The 16,804-nt window shown below is 44.8% G+C and overlaps 1 protein-coding gene across 1 annotated transcript in view; it reads left to right on the forward strand.

The window, feature by feature from the left end:
* The first annotated feature begins 2,683 nt into the window (after positions 1-2,683).
* Positions 2,684-16,804, forward strand: part of TFF2 (trefoil factor 2) — a 142,628-nt gene continuing 128,507 nt past the window's right edge. The window contains exons 1-5 of the mRNA XM_075333294.1: positions 2,684-2,788; positions 3,009-3,149; positions 5,429-5,575; positions 10,666-10,815; positions 13,865-14,011. Of these exons, the coding sequence (XP_075189409.1) occupies positions 2,716-2,788; positions 3,009-3,149; positions 5,429-5,575; positions 10,666-10,815; positions 13,865-14,011 (658 nt within the window). The 5' untranslated portion in view covers positions 2,684-2,715. The remainder of the gene's footprint in view (positions 2,789-3,008; positions 3,150-5,428; positions 5,576-10,665; positions 10,816-13,864; positions 14,012-16,804) is intronic.

Raw genomic sequence — 16,804 nt, forward strand, 5'->3', positions numbered from 1 at the left:
GACAGGGGACCCGGTGAGCGTGACAAATGTAACAACGTCACGCGAGTCCTGAGAGATGGCTGAAGGGCAAACGGAACATAAGGTAATGCGAGCTCTGGAAGATGGTTGCAAGGCAAACGTAACATAACATCACGTGAGCCCTGGAAGATGGCTGCAGGGCAAAAGTAACATAACATGACATGAGCCCTGGGAGATGGCTGAAGGACAAATTTGACAAAATGTCATGTGAGTCATGGAAGATAACTGTAGGGCAAAGGTAAAATAATGTTACGCGAGCCCTGGGAGAAGGCTGCAAGGCAAACATAACGTTGCTCGAGCCCTGTGATATCAGGTGCCAACATCGCTGGAATGGAGCTTGCACCAAAGGTGAGTATAGCTGCTGTTATTTACATGGTGGGACTATGGTGATTTAGAAGGGCTTGTCTGAGTAGTGGAAAACCCCTTTAATACTTTAATATAATAGCCAAAAAATATTGCCAGACCATAACCAATCTTTCCCAGTGTATGCAATAATGATAACATTGCCATACTGATCATTACTCAAAACTGCTGTACTATGTCTGGTATTACCCCTATACAGTAACCATATAAAGGCAAGTACCACTTTGCCTACACATCTCTTTTAATCTTGACAAACAATTTTAGAACGAGATCCCGTTTGTTGTTATTTATTCGGAACTCAGTCACCCAAGAGTTTTCCAGCTGAGCGGCATTTCCATCAAACCCACAGGATGAAGCCCGTGCCAAGTGCAGATGGTGCGGAAACAGGTCTTCTTAGGAGGTTGTGTCTCACGATGAGAGTCAGTCAAGCTTACAAGGTTCCTCTGTGAAGATCGAGAGGCCTTTTTCATCGATAGAATGTAAAGGTTTGGTCCAGGGAAACTTCAGCTTTGAAAACAAAAATGCCTAAAGGATTAATGGACTCCTTTAGGGTTTCTTGATGACTCTATTCGATTTCTGAAAGTTCTTTTTTTTTTGGTTACGGGACTTACCGAGATTGCCTCCAAGCGGGTAAGACTTTTTCATATTATGGATCAGATCTAAATGTTTGTTCATCTGGGTTCTCAAGGAGTTTACTGTTGGATACAAGTAGGTGCCAAACTGGAAGCAGTAACTAATATAATTACAATAATGCTCAGGTCATGGTCCTACTGTAAGTAACCAAGTCTGTTGCCCAATGGTACCTGTCATCTCTTACCTGCCGCCATCGTTAAGTCATGAGGAGGCTTATACTTCTTTCCTTATAGAAGTCTTCTGTTTTCCCCTTCCCCCACCAAATATGTGACATGGGCACTATGTGTGGGGAGGAGGATCATCTTTGAAAAACCATACATTAGGATGTAATAGGATACAAGATGGAGAAGCGAAGATGAAATGATCATGTGCCGTTGCCTAAACCCGAGGGACTCCAAAGACCCCATAAGGAGACTCCAGTATTATAAATAGCATATGGTAGGTGGGGACCTGTTATAAATTTTACATGGGGGCCCAAAAAGCTTCAAATTACACTTCTTGAGGATGGCAACAACTTTAGTGACCTCACTACCATCTGCTACCACCTGGGCTATCTGGAACTCTAGAGACCCCTAGTGCCAAATCCGTAACATGACCCCTCCAGCTATCATGTATCATAGTATCATAGTATCATAGTTTTTAAGGTTGAAGGGAGACTCTAAGTCCATCTAGTTCAACCCATAGCCTAACATGTTGATCCAGAGGAAGGCAAAAAACCCCCAATGTGGCAAACAAGTTCCAATGGGGAAAAAATTTCCTTCCTGACTGCACATCCGGCAATCAGACTAGTTCCCTGGATCAATACCCTGTCATAAAATCTAAAATCTAATCTAAAATCTAATATACATAACTGGTAATATTAAATTACCAGTTATGTACTAATTATAATACTGGTGGTACCTCCTCAAACTTCAGTTACCTGATGAAACTGTTACCTCTACACTCCAGTTCCACTTGGTGTTTTCCTTTTTTACTTTAATTGCCTTCAGCGCAATCACGAGTCATGGCGACTTCATGGATGAACATTCTGTAGGAAGAACGATCTTCTGCAGCCTAGATAGGTCCACCAGAGTCTTGTCTGATGTTATCTTGATCGTATCAAGCCATCAGATGCCTGGTCTTCCTCTACACCTTGTTCCTTCTATTCTTCCGACCATTATGTCCTTCTCTAATGACCGTCAACATTTGAGTAACTCTCAACCAATGACCCACGGTTGACCCAACGTATTGTCAAAGTGTCCCAGTCTACAGAGGTATTCTACGGCAAAGATTTGGAGGCTAGAACCCCTTTAAAGTTTGGAAACAGTCCATGGTGATGGTTTGGACATATAAATTCAAGGCTCAGAATGACTTCTTAAGTGGAGATAATGATGATGGTGATGAAGGGCCGAGTGGGCTTCAATGTTTGGTAATGGGAAAAGGGATTGAAAACGAACAGAAAGGAATATTTACTGTGCATGGTGGATGCAGATTTATTGGCTGATTACATCTTTCCTGGTTTATGCCACGTCATATTTGTCACATAAACTTTCGTCTCCCATCGTCCTCATCATCCTCCGAGCAAATATTATCAAGCTTGTGTACTTTAAGAAAAAAAAATATGAGGTTATCAACGCCAGTAAAACAAACAGAAAGTAGATATAAAATGACCTCCGCCAGAAGAGCTGCATACTTCCAACTTGGCAGCAAGGGAGAACAGCAATGGAACGCTACGCTATCTGCTGGGTGGCCGCCATCCTCATCCTCGGCGCTGAAGCCTATGTACCTTTCAACTGTAAGTGCCAGAGACGGGGATAATCAGGGGATTAGGTTCTCTGACTTTCCTTGTTTTTCATCCTGGTGCACAAATAAAATGTCAGAGCTGCAGGAAAGCTAAATATTAAGAAATGCTAGAAGAAGGGGTTATAATTCCGGGGGGAAATCTGCTTCATCCGACCAACTGCTTCATATTCTACTCAAACATATTAGGAAAACGTTCTCCTCCTTGTCCACAGACAGGTGCGGGGTGCAGCCCAAGAACAGAGACGAATGTGGGTTTGATGGGATCACACCCGACGAGTGCGTAAAGAAAGGCTGCTGCTTCGATGATTCAGTGCAGGACAGTATCTGGTGCTTCACGCCATGGAAGTTTGAAGGTGAAGTTTTAAAATTAATATATTATCTATCTATCCCTCTATCTATCTATCCATCCGTCCATCTATCTATCTATCTATCCCTCTATCTATCTATCTATCCCTCTATCTATCTATCTATCTATCTATCTATCTATCTATCTATCTATCTATCCCTCTATCTATCTATCTATCCCTCTATCTATCTATCTATCTATCTATCTATCTATCTATCTATCTATCTATCCCTCTATCTATCTATCTATCCCTCTATCTATCTATCTATCTATCCCTCTATCTATCTATCTATCCCTCTATCTATCTATCTATCTATATATCTATCTATATATCTATCTATCTATCTATCTATCTATCTATCTATCCCTCTATCTATCTATCTATCCCTCTATCTATCTATCTATCTATCTATGTATCTATCTATCTATCTATCTACTGTATCTATTATCTCTCTAATGTAGCTATCTATCCCATATCTCCCTCTATCTTTAAACACGGATGAGTCGCGCTGGAGAGAACAGCGTGACATGTCTGTTGGGCAACCCTTTGAACAATCCCATTTACTGTACAGTATGTGCTATTAGCAGTCTACAGTATTTCGTCAGGTATGACGTTGCACACTTATTTGCATAATGGGGTAATTCTCCATTTTATACATTCTAATCATAGCATTTCTGTATGCAAGGCATCGATTCCTATTGAATTGATGATGCCCTACAATTTTGTAATTCACTTTTTTTCTATATCTCGTTCTGTTTTCGAGATAAAAATGCTAACTCCGTTGTTTTCCACCAGGTGGCGCTATAGGTGGTTTCATTGCGTAGCGCATGGCTACTTTACTAAACCTAGACACCACTTCTATACTTATAGCCGCCGCCGTTCTCACGTTATTGGCGGTGGACAGAATATGGGTGGACACACTGTATTATGATACACTCCCCATAGTCTTCTGCATATTATAATACACTCCCCATAGTCTTAATACACTCCCCATAGTCCTTCATCATATATTATAATGCATCCCCCATAGTCCACCATAATATAATACACTCCCAATAGTCCTCCACATATTATAATACACTCCCCATAGTCTTCCATGTATTATAATACACCCCAATAGTCCTGCATATAGTTTAATGCACCCCCTAGTCATCCATGTATTATAATGCAGCCCCCACAGTCCTTCATATCATATAATGCAGCCCCCATAGTCCTTCATATATTTTAATGCAGCCCCCATAGTCCTCTATATAGTATTATGCACAACCCATATTCCTCCATATATTATAATGCACCTCCATAGTCCTGCATATAGTATAATGCACCCCAATAGTTCTACATATAGTATAATGCACCCCCATAGTCCTGCATATAGTTTAATGCAACCCCATAGTCCTGCATATAGTATAATGCACCTCCATAGTCCTGCATATAGTATAATGCACCCCAATAGTTCTGCATATAGTATAATGCACCCCCATAGTCCTCCATATAGTTTAATGCAACCCCATAGTCCTGCATATAGTATAATGCACCCCAATAGTTCTGCATATAGTATAGTGCACCCCCATAGTCCTGCATATAGTTTAATGCAACCCCATAGTCCTGCATATAGTATAATGCACCCCAATAGTTCTGCATATAGTATAATGCACCCCCATAGTCCTCCATATAGTTTAATGCAACCCCATAGTCCTGCATATAGTATAATGCACCCCAATAGTTCTGCATATAGTATAGTGCACCCCCATAGTCCTGCATATAGTTTAATGCAACCCCATAGTTCTCCATGTATTATAATGCATCCCATATTCCTCCATATAGTATTATGTAGCCCCAAATAGTATTAGGCGCCCCCATATAGTATTATGCAGCCCCCATATACCATTATGCAACCCCCATGTAATAGCATACAACCCCGATTGTCATCTTGCTACAGTGATTAAATATATACTTACTTTTCCTCGTGAGTCCACATTCTGCCACTCCGCACAGCAGGTGTGCAGTAGTAACGTCATCGTGCTCCGCTGTGCTGACACGTCAGAGCGCAGACAGTAAGGGAGAATGATGAGGAGGGAGTGCTCATCATCACTATCAATTGTATCGGCCTCTGTCGATGTTTCTTCTGGGTATTAATACACCCCGTACAAAGAGAGGGATGTAAATAAGTGACCCCTCCGGCCCTTGCCCATATCATTCCAATGGGCAGCCTCCATGGTCCGTGCACCATTGACACTGGGCTATGGCGATATAGTAAGTTTTTCTTATTCTTCTCCACAATACAGCTACAGAATGTAATGCAGCCGAACCCAAAGCCAGAGTGAACTGCGGAAACCCCGGAATCAGCGACAAGGACTGCACCTCCAAAGGCTGCTGCTTTGACGCCACCATTCCCGATGTCGTATGGTGTTATCAACCAGAAATACAAGCAGGTAACACCATTTATCACCTACACCCAAAAACTACAGCGATAAGTGAATGCTGGTAAAGGCACGGTCTGAGCGCTGACTGTGATGTACGGACTGGACGAGGGTCTTATCACCCGAACTCAACAACCTCATGACCCGCGGCCAGTCCCTACATGACAAGCCATACTCGGACCCCGATACACGGATGCAAGAAATCATCCTGAAGAGAAGCAATTACATCAATCTAGTAGTAAATACAGGGGTTCATTGTCTCCTGATCTCTTCCATTTTCAGTTGACATACAAGTACAGATATGAGGTTTAGCCAAGGGGGAGGATCTTTGCTTTATTAGTCTTTTTTTGCAGATCGAGCAATGGGGGGAGGCTCCTGCTGCAGCCAGTTCCCTCATAACCAGGCAGAGCTCCCAGAGAATAAGGAAGGAAAAAATGTCTGATGTCTTCTAGAATTGTTATCCCTTATCACACCACAATGTAATAGTAATATTATACTAAAGCAGTATAGAAGTGGGCAAAAATAAATACATATATATGTTTATAAATCAATAAAAAAAAATAAATTGTATTTTTATTTAAAAAAAACCCACTACATTTTAATTTTATAAAAGTTTATTAAAGAACACTTTTATACAGTTAAAAAAAATAACCTTTATCTTAAAGATGATTAAATTCAGCCTCTCCTACAACAAAATAAGTTAATCAATACCAATAGATAAAATTAATACATTTTATCCTAAAATGGTTGTATTAAAAAAGGAATCTGTCAGTAAAATCATCCCCTCCAACTCGCATAAAATGGCATGCAGGTATTTGAAAGCTAAATAGATCTACACCTTTATATCTTTTATTTGTTGCTGCATTCCCGAAAAAGCAGCATTTTAATTTATATGTCATTGAGGCATTAAGTGCTCAGGGCATGATGGAGCAGTTCCAGAGCCACGGATTCATCAGGAATGCAGCAACATGTAAAGGTGTCGATTGGGGACGATGATCTTTCTGAAAGATTCACTTAAAGAAATACGACTCAACTCTCAAAACAATAACATGAGTAAACAGGGGAAACGTAACAAAAAACTGCAATTTAATTTTATTAAAGGAAAAGTTTTTACAGTAAAGAAAAAATTCCATAAAAATGTTTTGTCTTCACACTCACAACAGTTGTAATAACTTATACAACTAAGTGATCAAACACAAATGTTTAAGATAAAAAAAATAAATAAAGTGTAACTGTCATTTTAGAACTTGCAGCAGAATGTCTGTGTTGGTCTATAGCTCCTTTCCCTCAAGAGAACTTGCAGCAGAATGTCTGTGTTGGTCTCTAGCTTCTTTCCCTCAAGAAAACTTGCAGCAGAATGTCTGTGTTGGTCTCTAGCTCCTCCTCCTCAGAACTTGCAGAAGAATGTATGTGTCTGCTTCTAGCTCCTCACCCTCAGGAGAATTTGCAGCAGAATGTCTGTGTTGTTCTCTAGCTGCCCCCTTATGAGAACTTGCAGCAGAATGTCTGTGTTGGTTTCTAGCTCGTCCCCCTAAGGAGAACTTGCAGCAGAATATCTGTGTCAGTCTCTAGCGGCTCCCCCTCAGGAGAATTTGGAACAGAATGTCTGTGTCGGTTTCTAGCTCCCCCCCTTAGGAGAATTTGCTGTAAAATGTGTCTGTCTTGGTCCCTAGCGCCTCCCCCTCAGGAGAATTTGCAGCAGAATGTCTGTGTCGGTTTCTAGCTCCTCCCCCTAAGGAGAACTTGCTGTAAAATGTCTGTGCCGGTCTCTAGCTCCTCTTCCTCAGGATAACTTGCAGCAGAATGTCTGTGTTGGTCTCTAGTTTCTCCCCCTCAGGAGAACTTGCAGCAGAATGTCTGTGTTGGTCTCTAGCTCCTCACCCTCAGAATACCTTGCAGAAGAGTGTTTATGCTGGTCTCTAGCTCCTCCACTCAGGAGAACTTGCAGCAGAATGTCTGTGTCAGTCTCTATCTCTTCTCCCTCAGGAGAACTTGCAGCAGAATGTCTGTGTCAGTCTCTATCTCTTCTCCCTCAGGAGAACTTGCAGTAGAATGTTTCTGTTGGTCTCTAGCTCCTCCTCCTCCAGAGAACTTGCAGCAAAATGTCTGTCGGTTTCTAGCTTCTCCCCCTCAGGAGAACTTAGAGAACTTCCAGCAGAATCCATGTGTCTGCTTCTAGCTCCTCCCTTCTCCATAGAATCTTAAAAGCACCAACTGTCATCTTTTATCTCAGTAATGGGAAAATCTGTCTTCACCAAATGCAAATTTTACAGAGTGTATCCCCTGAATTGAGAGTGAGAAAGGAGCAAATTTATCTGATAAAATACATTACAAAGTTTGCCATTTTCATTTGTACTATATATTTCTGACGTAAAAACTAAAACAAAATGCTTCGTCCTCAATGACAAAAAATGAGGGGATAAGTCGCATGTAATATATTTAGTATTTATTTCACCTCCCCAGAGTATATGCTGCCCATAACAAGTTGAATAATGTAAGAAGACAAAAGATCTTGTATCTGATTGCTCGGCCCTTATACATTTTGCATATTCCCGTTAACATTGGGGAATGTGCTCACGATAATAATTTTTTTTTAGGCCTCAGAAAATGAGGGTCAACTGATCTCTACCGGGTTTACACCGGGCAGTTATCGGGAACGAGCTTTCGTAAGTTGACAGTTATTGGCCTTCAGTGGATTGTGCAGACTTTACCCTTTCGCGACCACTAGATATCCCGTATCAGTGACCACCAGACACGTATAATCAAATGGTCACAGGAAAATATTTCTAAAAAAAACTAATTGTCACGAACCGGGGTATGGGGGCTCCTCGTTTGCCTTCTGGAGCAGTTCCTTCCCGTACCCGCAGTCTCTTGGTCCAATCTTCTAAGCCACGGTTGCTGACCAGGACTTTTTGGCATTCTGACTGTCAAAAAGAGCCTACTGAGCATGTGCGGGATTCCTGTGGGTCTTTTGCCACTATCTGAGCATGTCAGTGATGTAGCACGTTCTTATTGGCCACGGTGACATCATCAGTGATGTGGCATGTCCCCATTGGCCGCCGTGACATCATCAGTGATGTGGCATATTCCTATTGGCCAGTGATGTTATCAGTGATGTGGCACATTCTTATTGGCCACAGTGACATCATCAGTGATGTGTAGGGCTCTCAATGGCCAAAGGGGCTGGCTACACGTGGTTCCTCCATCTTGTGGGCGGTACAGAGGTGATAAATAGCCCTGACGCCCACATGGAGGTGCGCACTCTTCTTTGTGCATACTGCTGTACACATCTTAGATAGGGTTAGGCGGCGAAGTCCCACCGGACTGATTGAGGGTCAGGAGGCAGGGTAGGGTGAAGCGTTGCGGTCATATCCGTTGACCGAGTTAGGGTCAGTAGCTGGCGAAGCTAGGCTCCAGTGATATCGGGCTTGGGCGGCTTTGGGACCGGTGGCTAACTGGCTGTACCATATAGCAAGTCGTTATAGGAGCAGTACCCTGTACACTCACCACTGCATATGTACCACCCCGCGCTCGGCTTCAACCGAGCCACTCGGGTCCGGACCTGCCAGGTGGTGGCTCGAGCGTCTCTGGACCCGGGGGCCCCGTGGTCCACTTTGATCTGAAGGGGGACTGGCGCTTTATGGGGACATAGGTGTATGGCCGGAGCCGTTTTTGAGCACCACCGCTGCGGTTACTGGGCACGCGGTAGGGTAGGGATGGTGGCCCCGGGACCCGTTGGCGTATTTGGGTGATGGGCGGTGCAGGGAGGTGCGCGGCTCGAGGGCACTGTTGTACTCACGATTAGTAACACACACAAGTCTCTGGTAAACCAAGATGATAGTGGTCGGTGTCCGCAGCCGGCTGAGTCTGGTCCCCCACCCGGCTGGTGGTCTCTGCCTTTCTCCTGCACCGTGCTGCGTCTTTGTGGCTGCCTGCGCTTCAGCGTTGGTAGCCCGCTCCCCGGCTTTGTGGATGTCGGGAGAGCCCGTTGCCCGCAGACGCTGGCCCGTGGGATCTCTCTGCCTGTGCGGTGGCTTTCTATCCCCCTCGTTGGGCTGTTGTCTTCAGTCGGGACTTTGGGTGGGAAAGGACCTAAAGTCCTAGCCTCAATCAGTTAATTAGCTAGTCCCCAGTAGCTTCTGGACCTAGCTTCAGGGTCTGAGTACCCCCTTTGTGCTCCGGTTTCCAGGTCGGTTCCCTGGGTCGGTACCGGTGGGCCACTACCCTGTCCCGGTCCACCACGGTTCCACCTAGCCGTCTTCCCGGCTCCTGCAGGCTGAGGCCACCGTATGCCTCCTAGCCAAAGGTGCCCGGGCTCAAACCCAGACACCTGTCAGACTGCTGCAGACCTGGGCACAGGCCTGCCTTTAGCCTTGAACTTCCAAAACTCAACTCTCCACTACTCCTCTCAAACTTGAACTCTAACTGACTGGGTTTCCTGCCTCAGGACCTGTGAACTCCTCGGTGGGCGTGTCCAACTGCCTGGGCACGCCCCCCTGGTGTGTCCATCAAACCCTGAGAGAGGTGACTAGTTTTTAATGTGGTTGGCTGATGTTACCTAGTGAGGGACTGGTGTTATGCGGGGCGCTATCTGTGACTGCCTGGCTAGTCCAGGGCGTCACACATATACCCTGAGCCCTGCTAGCAGGATACGGCTAGTGTTCTGCTTGTCCGCTCCTATACATACCGTGTATGCTACATATATATTACCGTCTGTGAAAGAACAGAAGTGTAATGCGCCATATAGACTCTGTGAGTTAACAGAGTTCTGTTTATTTACTATAATATTATTTCCTTATCTGAATCTGTCATTTAATAGAGTTCAGTATACATACGGCAGTATCGTGTGGCTTAGAACACGGTTACTGCATACACAGGTCCTCTGTGACGGGACAGAGTTTCTTTACATCTGTTGGTAACTCTGTGTGACCTGTAACATAGACTACCTTAGTTACCGGGTTACTGTAGGGCCTTGTGCCACCAGCTGCAGTTCTGCCATCACTGCACGGTGGACCCTGACCACTGGTGGTAGTATATCTTCATCTATTCCTATACCAGGAGGTCCCCCCGTAACACTAATTCTATTTTTTTCCCCAATTCAGTGGAACGTGACTGCGGCGTCGTTGAACCAAAGAAGAGAGCGAACTGTGGCCCTCCTGGTGTGTCCCCCGACGAATGCACACAGAACGGATGCTGCTTCGACAGCCATGTGGCCGATGTGCCCTGGTGCTTCAAGCCCGAGGTTAAGAAAGGTAAATGCTCCTCAAAATATTTCTTAAAAACTCGGAACACTTCACCACATAGTCATAGGTCCTCAGTACCTAAGACCCACATATCTCAATTTGACTAATACTGCATTTGCTTGGAGACCATGGCCACTTTTTACATTTTCTTATCCCCAAGAAAAAGCTACTTAAAGGGGACTTGTCACCGAGTTAAAAGATACTGGTTTTACTCTTATTTTATTCCTGTTGTTCTCCTTAGTGTGACATTTTTTATTTTATTTTAATCCACCATATTTTTCCTAAGATTTGGGCCTTTTTCTTTAGTGATTGGTGATTGGTTTTATGGTCTTTACTAAAGGGGTGGTGCTCACAGGGTAATTATGCAAAGACACACCCCCGAGGATCCATGAGCCATGCCCACTTAATAAATAAGCACTGAATCTAAAGGCACAATATTTTTCTTTTTTTAAAAAAAAAAAAAAAAGTGGTATCCTCAAAGGAGCAATGGGAATAAAGTAAAAGCAAAAACCTGGAGACATTTTGTCTTTAAGGATTCTGTAAGTTTAATTTTTTATCTTTTCCTCCTCCTCTTCCAAGAGCCTGAACTTTTATTTTTTGTAGTTGTAAATTACATTATTCATTTTGTCATATATTATGCTGGAAAACAGGAGAAAACTTCCAAGCGCAGTCAAAGGGTGGAAAAAAAAATCAGCTCCGCCATTCTGCCATTTATTTTACGAAAAAAAGATTCCAAATTTAATTAAAACGTGTTTTCATTATTTTAATGACTTAAAAAAAATCTGAACTTGGTAGAAAAAAAATTAGAAACAAATGTAGTTTTTCACTAGATTCTGACACCTGGAATGTTTTGATACTATACGATCATGTTACTGGGGTGGGGGTGCAATGGGCGTGTGAACGATAGGAGGTAATCGCTCATTTAAATCTAATTGTTAGAGATTGACAGCAGCATTTAAATAGTTAAACAGCAGCGAACAGAGCTAGCTCTGGTCTGTCTCTTCTGTTAGCAGCAGGTGCTGGCTGTATGAAACAGGCGGCACCTGCCCGATATGGAAGGGAATAGCCCGGTTCCATAAACCCGCACTCAACATAAAATATAGTACATCCTGTGTCAGTAAGCTGCAGGGACTGGCTGGCAAATATTGACCTGAGGGGAAATCACAAAGCAGTGGCCCTCGTGTTGCGGCAACCCACCTTTAGCCTAAATATCTCAGGCCGCTACATTAAAGCAGCAGAGGTAACAGGCTTTCAAAATAACGGTAGATGAGACATAGATACGGGAACAGAACCAAGCTTATTTCATTGATACAAGAGCAGAAATACCATACCAGAACTGAGTCTACTACGTAGATATGGGAAGAGAGACGAGCTTACTACATAAGTACAGTACCAGAATTTATTACACTACATAGATATGGGACCAGAACCTAGCCTGATACATAAATATAGTACCAGAACTGAATAGATACATATATATGGGAACAGAACCAAACTTACTGCATAAATACAAGAGCAGAACTGAGCTTACTACAGGGATAAAAGAGCATAACCAAGCCTACTACATAAATACAGTACCAAAACTGCACCTAATAATAGATATGGGAACAGAACTGAGCTTCCTACATTGAAACAAGAGCAGAACTGAGCTTACTACATAAATAGAAGAGCAGAACCGAGCCTGCTACATAAATACAATGCCAGAATTGAGGACACTACATAGATATGGGAAGACAACCGAGCCTGCTACATAAATATAGTACCAGAACTGAGAACCGAGCTTACTGCATAGATACAAGAGCAGAACTGAGCTTACTTCAGGGATAAAAGAGCAGAACTAAGCCTGCTACATAAATACAATACCAAAAGTGAGTCTACTAATAGATATGGGAACAGAGCTGCGCTTACTACATAAATACAGTACCAAAACTGAGCCTACTAATAGATATGTGAACAGAACTGAGCGTCCAACATTGAAACAAGAGCAGAACAGAGCATAATACATAAATACAAGAGCAGAACCAAGCCTGCTACATAAATACATTGCCAGAGCTAAGCCTACTACATAGATATGGGAACAGAGCCGAGCTTACTACATAAATACAATACCAGTATTGAGGACAATACATAGATATGGGAACAGAACCGAGCCTGCTACATAAATATAGTACCAGAACTGAGCCTGTTATTGGATATGGGAACAAAACCGAGCTTACTGTATAGATACAAGAGCAGAACTGAGCTTACTACAGGGATAAAAGAGCAGAACCAAGCTTACTATATAAATACAGTACCAAAACTAAGCCTACTAAATACAAATGGGAACAGAGCTGATCTTACTACAAGGCCGCACAGAATTGTGTGCGGCCGTGTCTACGACTGTCCCGCAGAGTGCTGAAAAAGAAACAGGCGGCATGCACAGTTGCTGGGGGAGTGACCCAAGGGGTTATTTGTCCCCTGCTCCCTGGCACAGCCCACCCCTGGAAAGATAGGAAAGTGAATAGGGCTGGGCTGCAATACCAGACACAACCTGTGGACAGGGGTGGCACTGTTTTGGTATAAAAGCAGCCATGTTTTTATAATTCTCCTTTAATTACCTTTTTTCGAGAACCACCAAATTAATGTATTATTATCACCGCTTTTAAGCAGCCAAAGTGTAATTCTACTTTTTATAAAGTTGTGTTATTTCCCCTTTTTATGTCCAGAGCTGTTTTCTAAATTCCGCTAGTTGCTCTTTGGAAACAGTCAGCCGTTCAGTGCCACCACTCAGTCAGACATGTGAGGTGACAGCAGAGCTCCCCCTGTGTCACTGTCTCTTGAGCTCACACAATGCACTGCTTTCTGGTAACAGGGAATCAACAGAATTATGAATGCAGCTCTGGAGGTGAATGTAGAACAAAACGTCATTTAACATAATGGATTGTACAATCCAAGCTTTTGATTTAGAAAAACATTTAGAGATGGATGACAATTCCTGCACACGCCGTTAACTGGCCAATAAACTACAAATCCCAGCAAGCCACATGTTAGGCATTATGGTATCCATTCCTCCCTACAGAGACCATCCAGTGCGCTGTGCTCCCTAAACAGAGAGTGAACTGTGGCTACAACGGCATCGACATGGACAAATGCTACCAGAAGGGCTGCTGCTTCGACTCCAGCGATCCTGACGCCGCCTGGTGTTTCTACCCCGACATTACAGATGGTAATTCACTTACTAATGTTTTTATAGAAGGAATCCCCTTTAAGACCTTCGATAGCGATTAAATAAAATGAATAGGATATGGCGACATTATTTTCTACTAATCGTTGTTTCTCTTTGTTTTTTATTTTCAGTGATTATCATCGATGAGTAGATTTCCCGCAGCCGCCACTGATCCAATCTCATCCCGGTTTCCACCTCCACTCATCTGCTCCATTGATTATCAGCAATAAATTGTAGATCTCTCATAAACAATACACATAACGTTCAGACTGCATTGCCTTTTTGCATTTAATTATTTATGTTTTTAGGAAACCAGTCTTGTTCAGAGCTGTACTATGGCATCCATGGAAGTCTATGGGTCGCACTGTATTTACAAGGATGTCATGCAGCATCATAGGGCAGTATATCTGATAGATGAGGACGGATACATCGCCTTCTTCCCAAAAAAATGACATGCACGTGGGGCCACCTTACATTGGTTGATGATTTGTGCATGATACCTTTTCTACGTGCCACTCCCTCTATAGGGGTGCACTGTCGTATAAACCTTAATATCAGCAATTATAGCAAAGATAATATACTAGACAGTGCCACTCACATGGCAAATAATCCCACAAAGTATCCAAATACTCCTGCCATATGGTGACCAAATAATATTAATGCCAAATAGTCACCAAATTATACTAAATAAATAATACTGCCATACAATGCTTAAATACTACTACCACTAATATATTGTACTCAAATAATACTGCCATACGGTGCATCAATATGACTGTCATATACTGATCAAATAATATTAATGCCACATAGTCACAAAATTATACTAAATAAATAATACTGCCATACAAGGCTCAAATACTACTACCACTACTATATTGTGATCAAATAATACTGCCATACACTGCTTCAATATGACTGTCATATAGTGATCAAATAATGCCGCTATAGTGTGCTGAAATACTACTGTCATACAGTGCCTTAAAGCTAGCGTACTACTATGCAGTGCTTCAGTACAGTTACCATACAGAGCTCAAATAGTACTGCCATAGAGTAGCCAAATGGGAATAATAGGTTACAGTCTGTCTCTTAAAGGCACAGAGGCTGCAATTTACTGTATAGGATACACTTAGGATTTTGCGTATGAAAGAAGGTGTCTTCTTCTTATGCAACAGGCAAATTACGGGCCTCTCAGGGTGGCTGGAGCACAGCTCTCCTCAGTATGGGGCCTCTCAGGGCGGCTGGAGCACAGCTTTCCTCAGTATGGGCCTCTCTGGGCGGCTGGAGAACAGCTCTCCTCAGTATGGGGCTTCTCAGGGCGGCTGGAGCACAGCTCTCCTCAGTATGGGGCCTCTCAGGGCGGCTGGAGCACAGCTCTCCTCAGTATGGGGCCTCTTGGGGTGGCTGGAGCACAGCTCTCCTCAGTATGGGGCCTCTCAGGGTGGCTGGAGCACAGCTCTCCTCAGTATGGGGCCTCTTGGGGTGGCTGGAGCACAGCTCTCCTCAGTATGGGGCCTCTCAGGGTGGCTGGAGCACAGCTCTCCTCAGTATGGGGCCTCTTGGGGTGGCTGGAGCACAGCTCTCCTCAGTATGGGGCCTCTCAGGGTGGCTGGAGCACAGCTCTCCTCAGTATGGGGCCTCTCAGGGCGGCTGGAGCACAGCTCTCCTCAGTATGGGGCCTCTTGGGGTGGCTGGAGCACAGCTCTCCTCAGTATGGGGCCTCTCAGGGCGGCTGGAGCACAGCTCTCCTCAGTATGGGGCCTCTCAGGGCGTCTGGAGCACAGCTCTCCTCAGTATGGGCCTCTCAGGGCGGCTGGAGAACAGCTCTCCTCAGTATGGGCCTCTCAGGGTGGCTGGAGCACAGCTCTCCTCAGTATGGGGCCTCTCAGAGTGGCTGGAGCACAGCTCTCCTTAGTATGGGGCCTCTCAGGGTGGCTAGAGCACAGCTCTCCTCAGTATGGGGCCTCTCAGGGTGGCTGGAGCACAGCTCTCCTCAGTATGGGGCCTCTCAGGGCGGCTGGAGCACAGCTCTCCTCAGTACGGGGCCTCTCAGGGTGGCTGGAGCACAGCTCTCCTCAGTATGGGGCCTCTTGGGGTGGCTGGAGCACAGTTCTCCTCAGTATGGGGCCTCTCAGGGTGGCTGGAGCACAGCTCTCCTCAGTATGGGGCCTCTCAGGGCGGCTGGAGCACAGCTCTCCTCAGTATAGGGCCTCTCAGGGTGGCTGGAGCACAGCTCTCCTCAGTATAGGGCCTCTCAGGGTGGCTGGAGCACAGCTCTCCTCAGTATGGGGCCTCTCAGGGCGGCTGGAGCACAGCTCTCCTCAGTATGGGGCCTCTCAGGGCGGCTGGAGCACAGCTCTCCTCAGTACAGGGCCTCTCAGGGTGGCTGGAGCACAGCTCTCCTCAGTATGGGGCCTCTCAGGGTGGCTGGAGCACAGCTCTCCTCAGTATGGGGCCTCTCAGGGTGGCTGGAGCACAGCTCTCCTCAGTATGGGGCCTCTCAGGGCGGCTGGAGCACAGCTGTCCTCAGTATAGGGCCTCTCAGGGCGGCTGGAGCACAGCTGTCCTCAGTATAGGGCCTCTCAGGGTGGGTGGAGCACAGCTCTCCTCAGTATGGGGCCTCTCAGGGTGGCTGGAGCACAGCTCTCCTCAGTATGGGGTCTCTTGGGGTGGCTGGAGCACAGCTCTCCTCAGTATGGGGCCTCTTGGGGTGGCTGGAGCACAGCTCTCCTCAGTATGGGGCCTCTCGGGGTGGCTGGAGCACAGCTCTCCTCAGTATGGGGCCTCTCAGGG

This window comes from Anomaloglossus baeobatrachus, chromosome 2 (assembly GCF_048569485.1).
Source record: "Anomaloglossus baeobatrachus isolate aAnoBae1 chromosome 2, aAnoBae1.hap1, whole genome shotgun sequence".
Lineage (NCBI taxonomy): Eukaryota > Metazoa > Chordata > Amphibia > Anura > Aromobatidae > Anomaloglossus > Anomaloglossus baeobatrachus.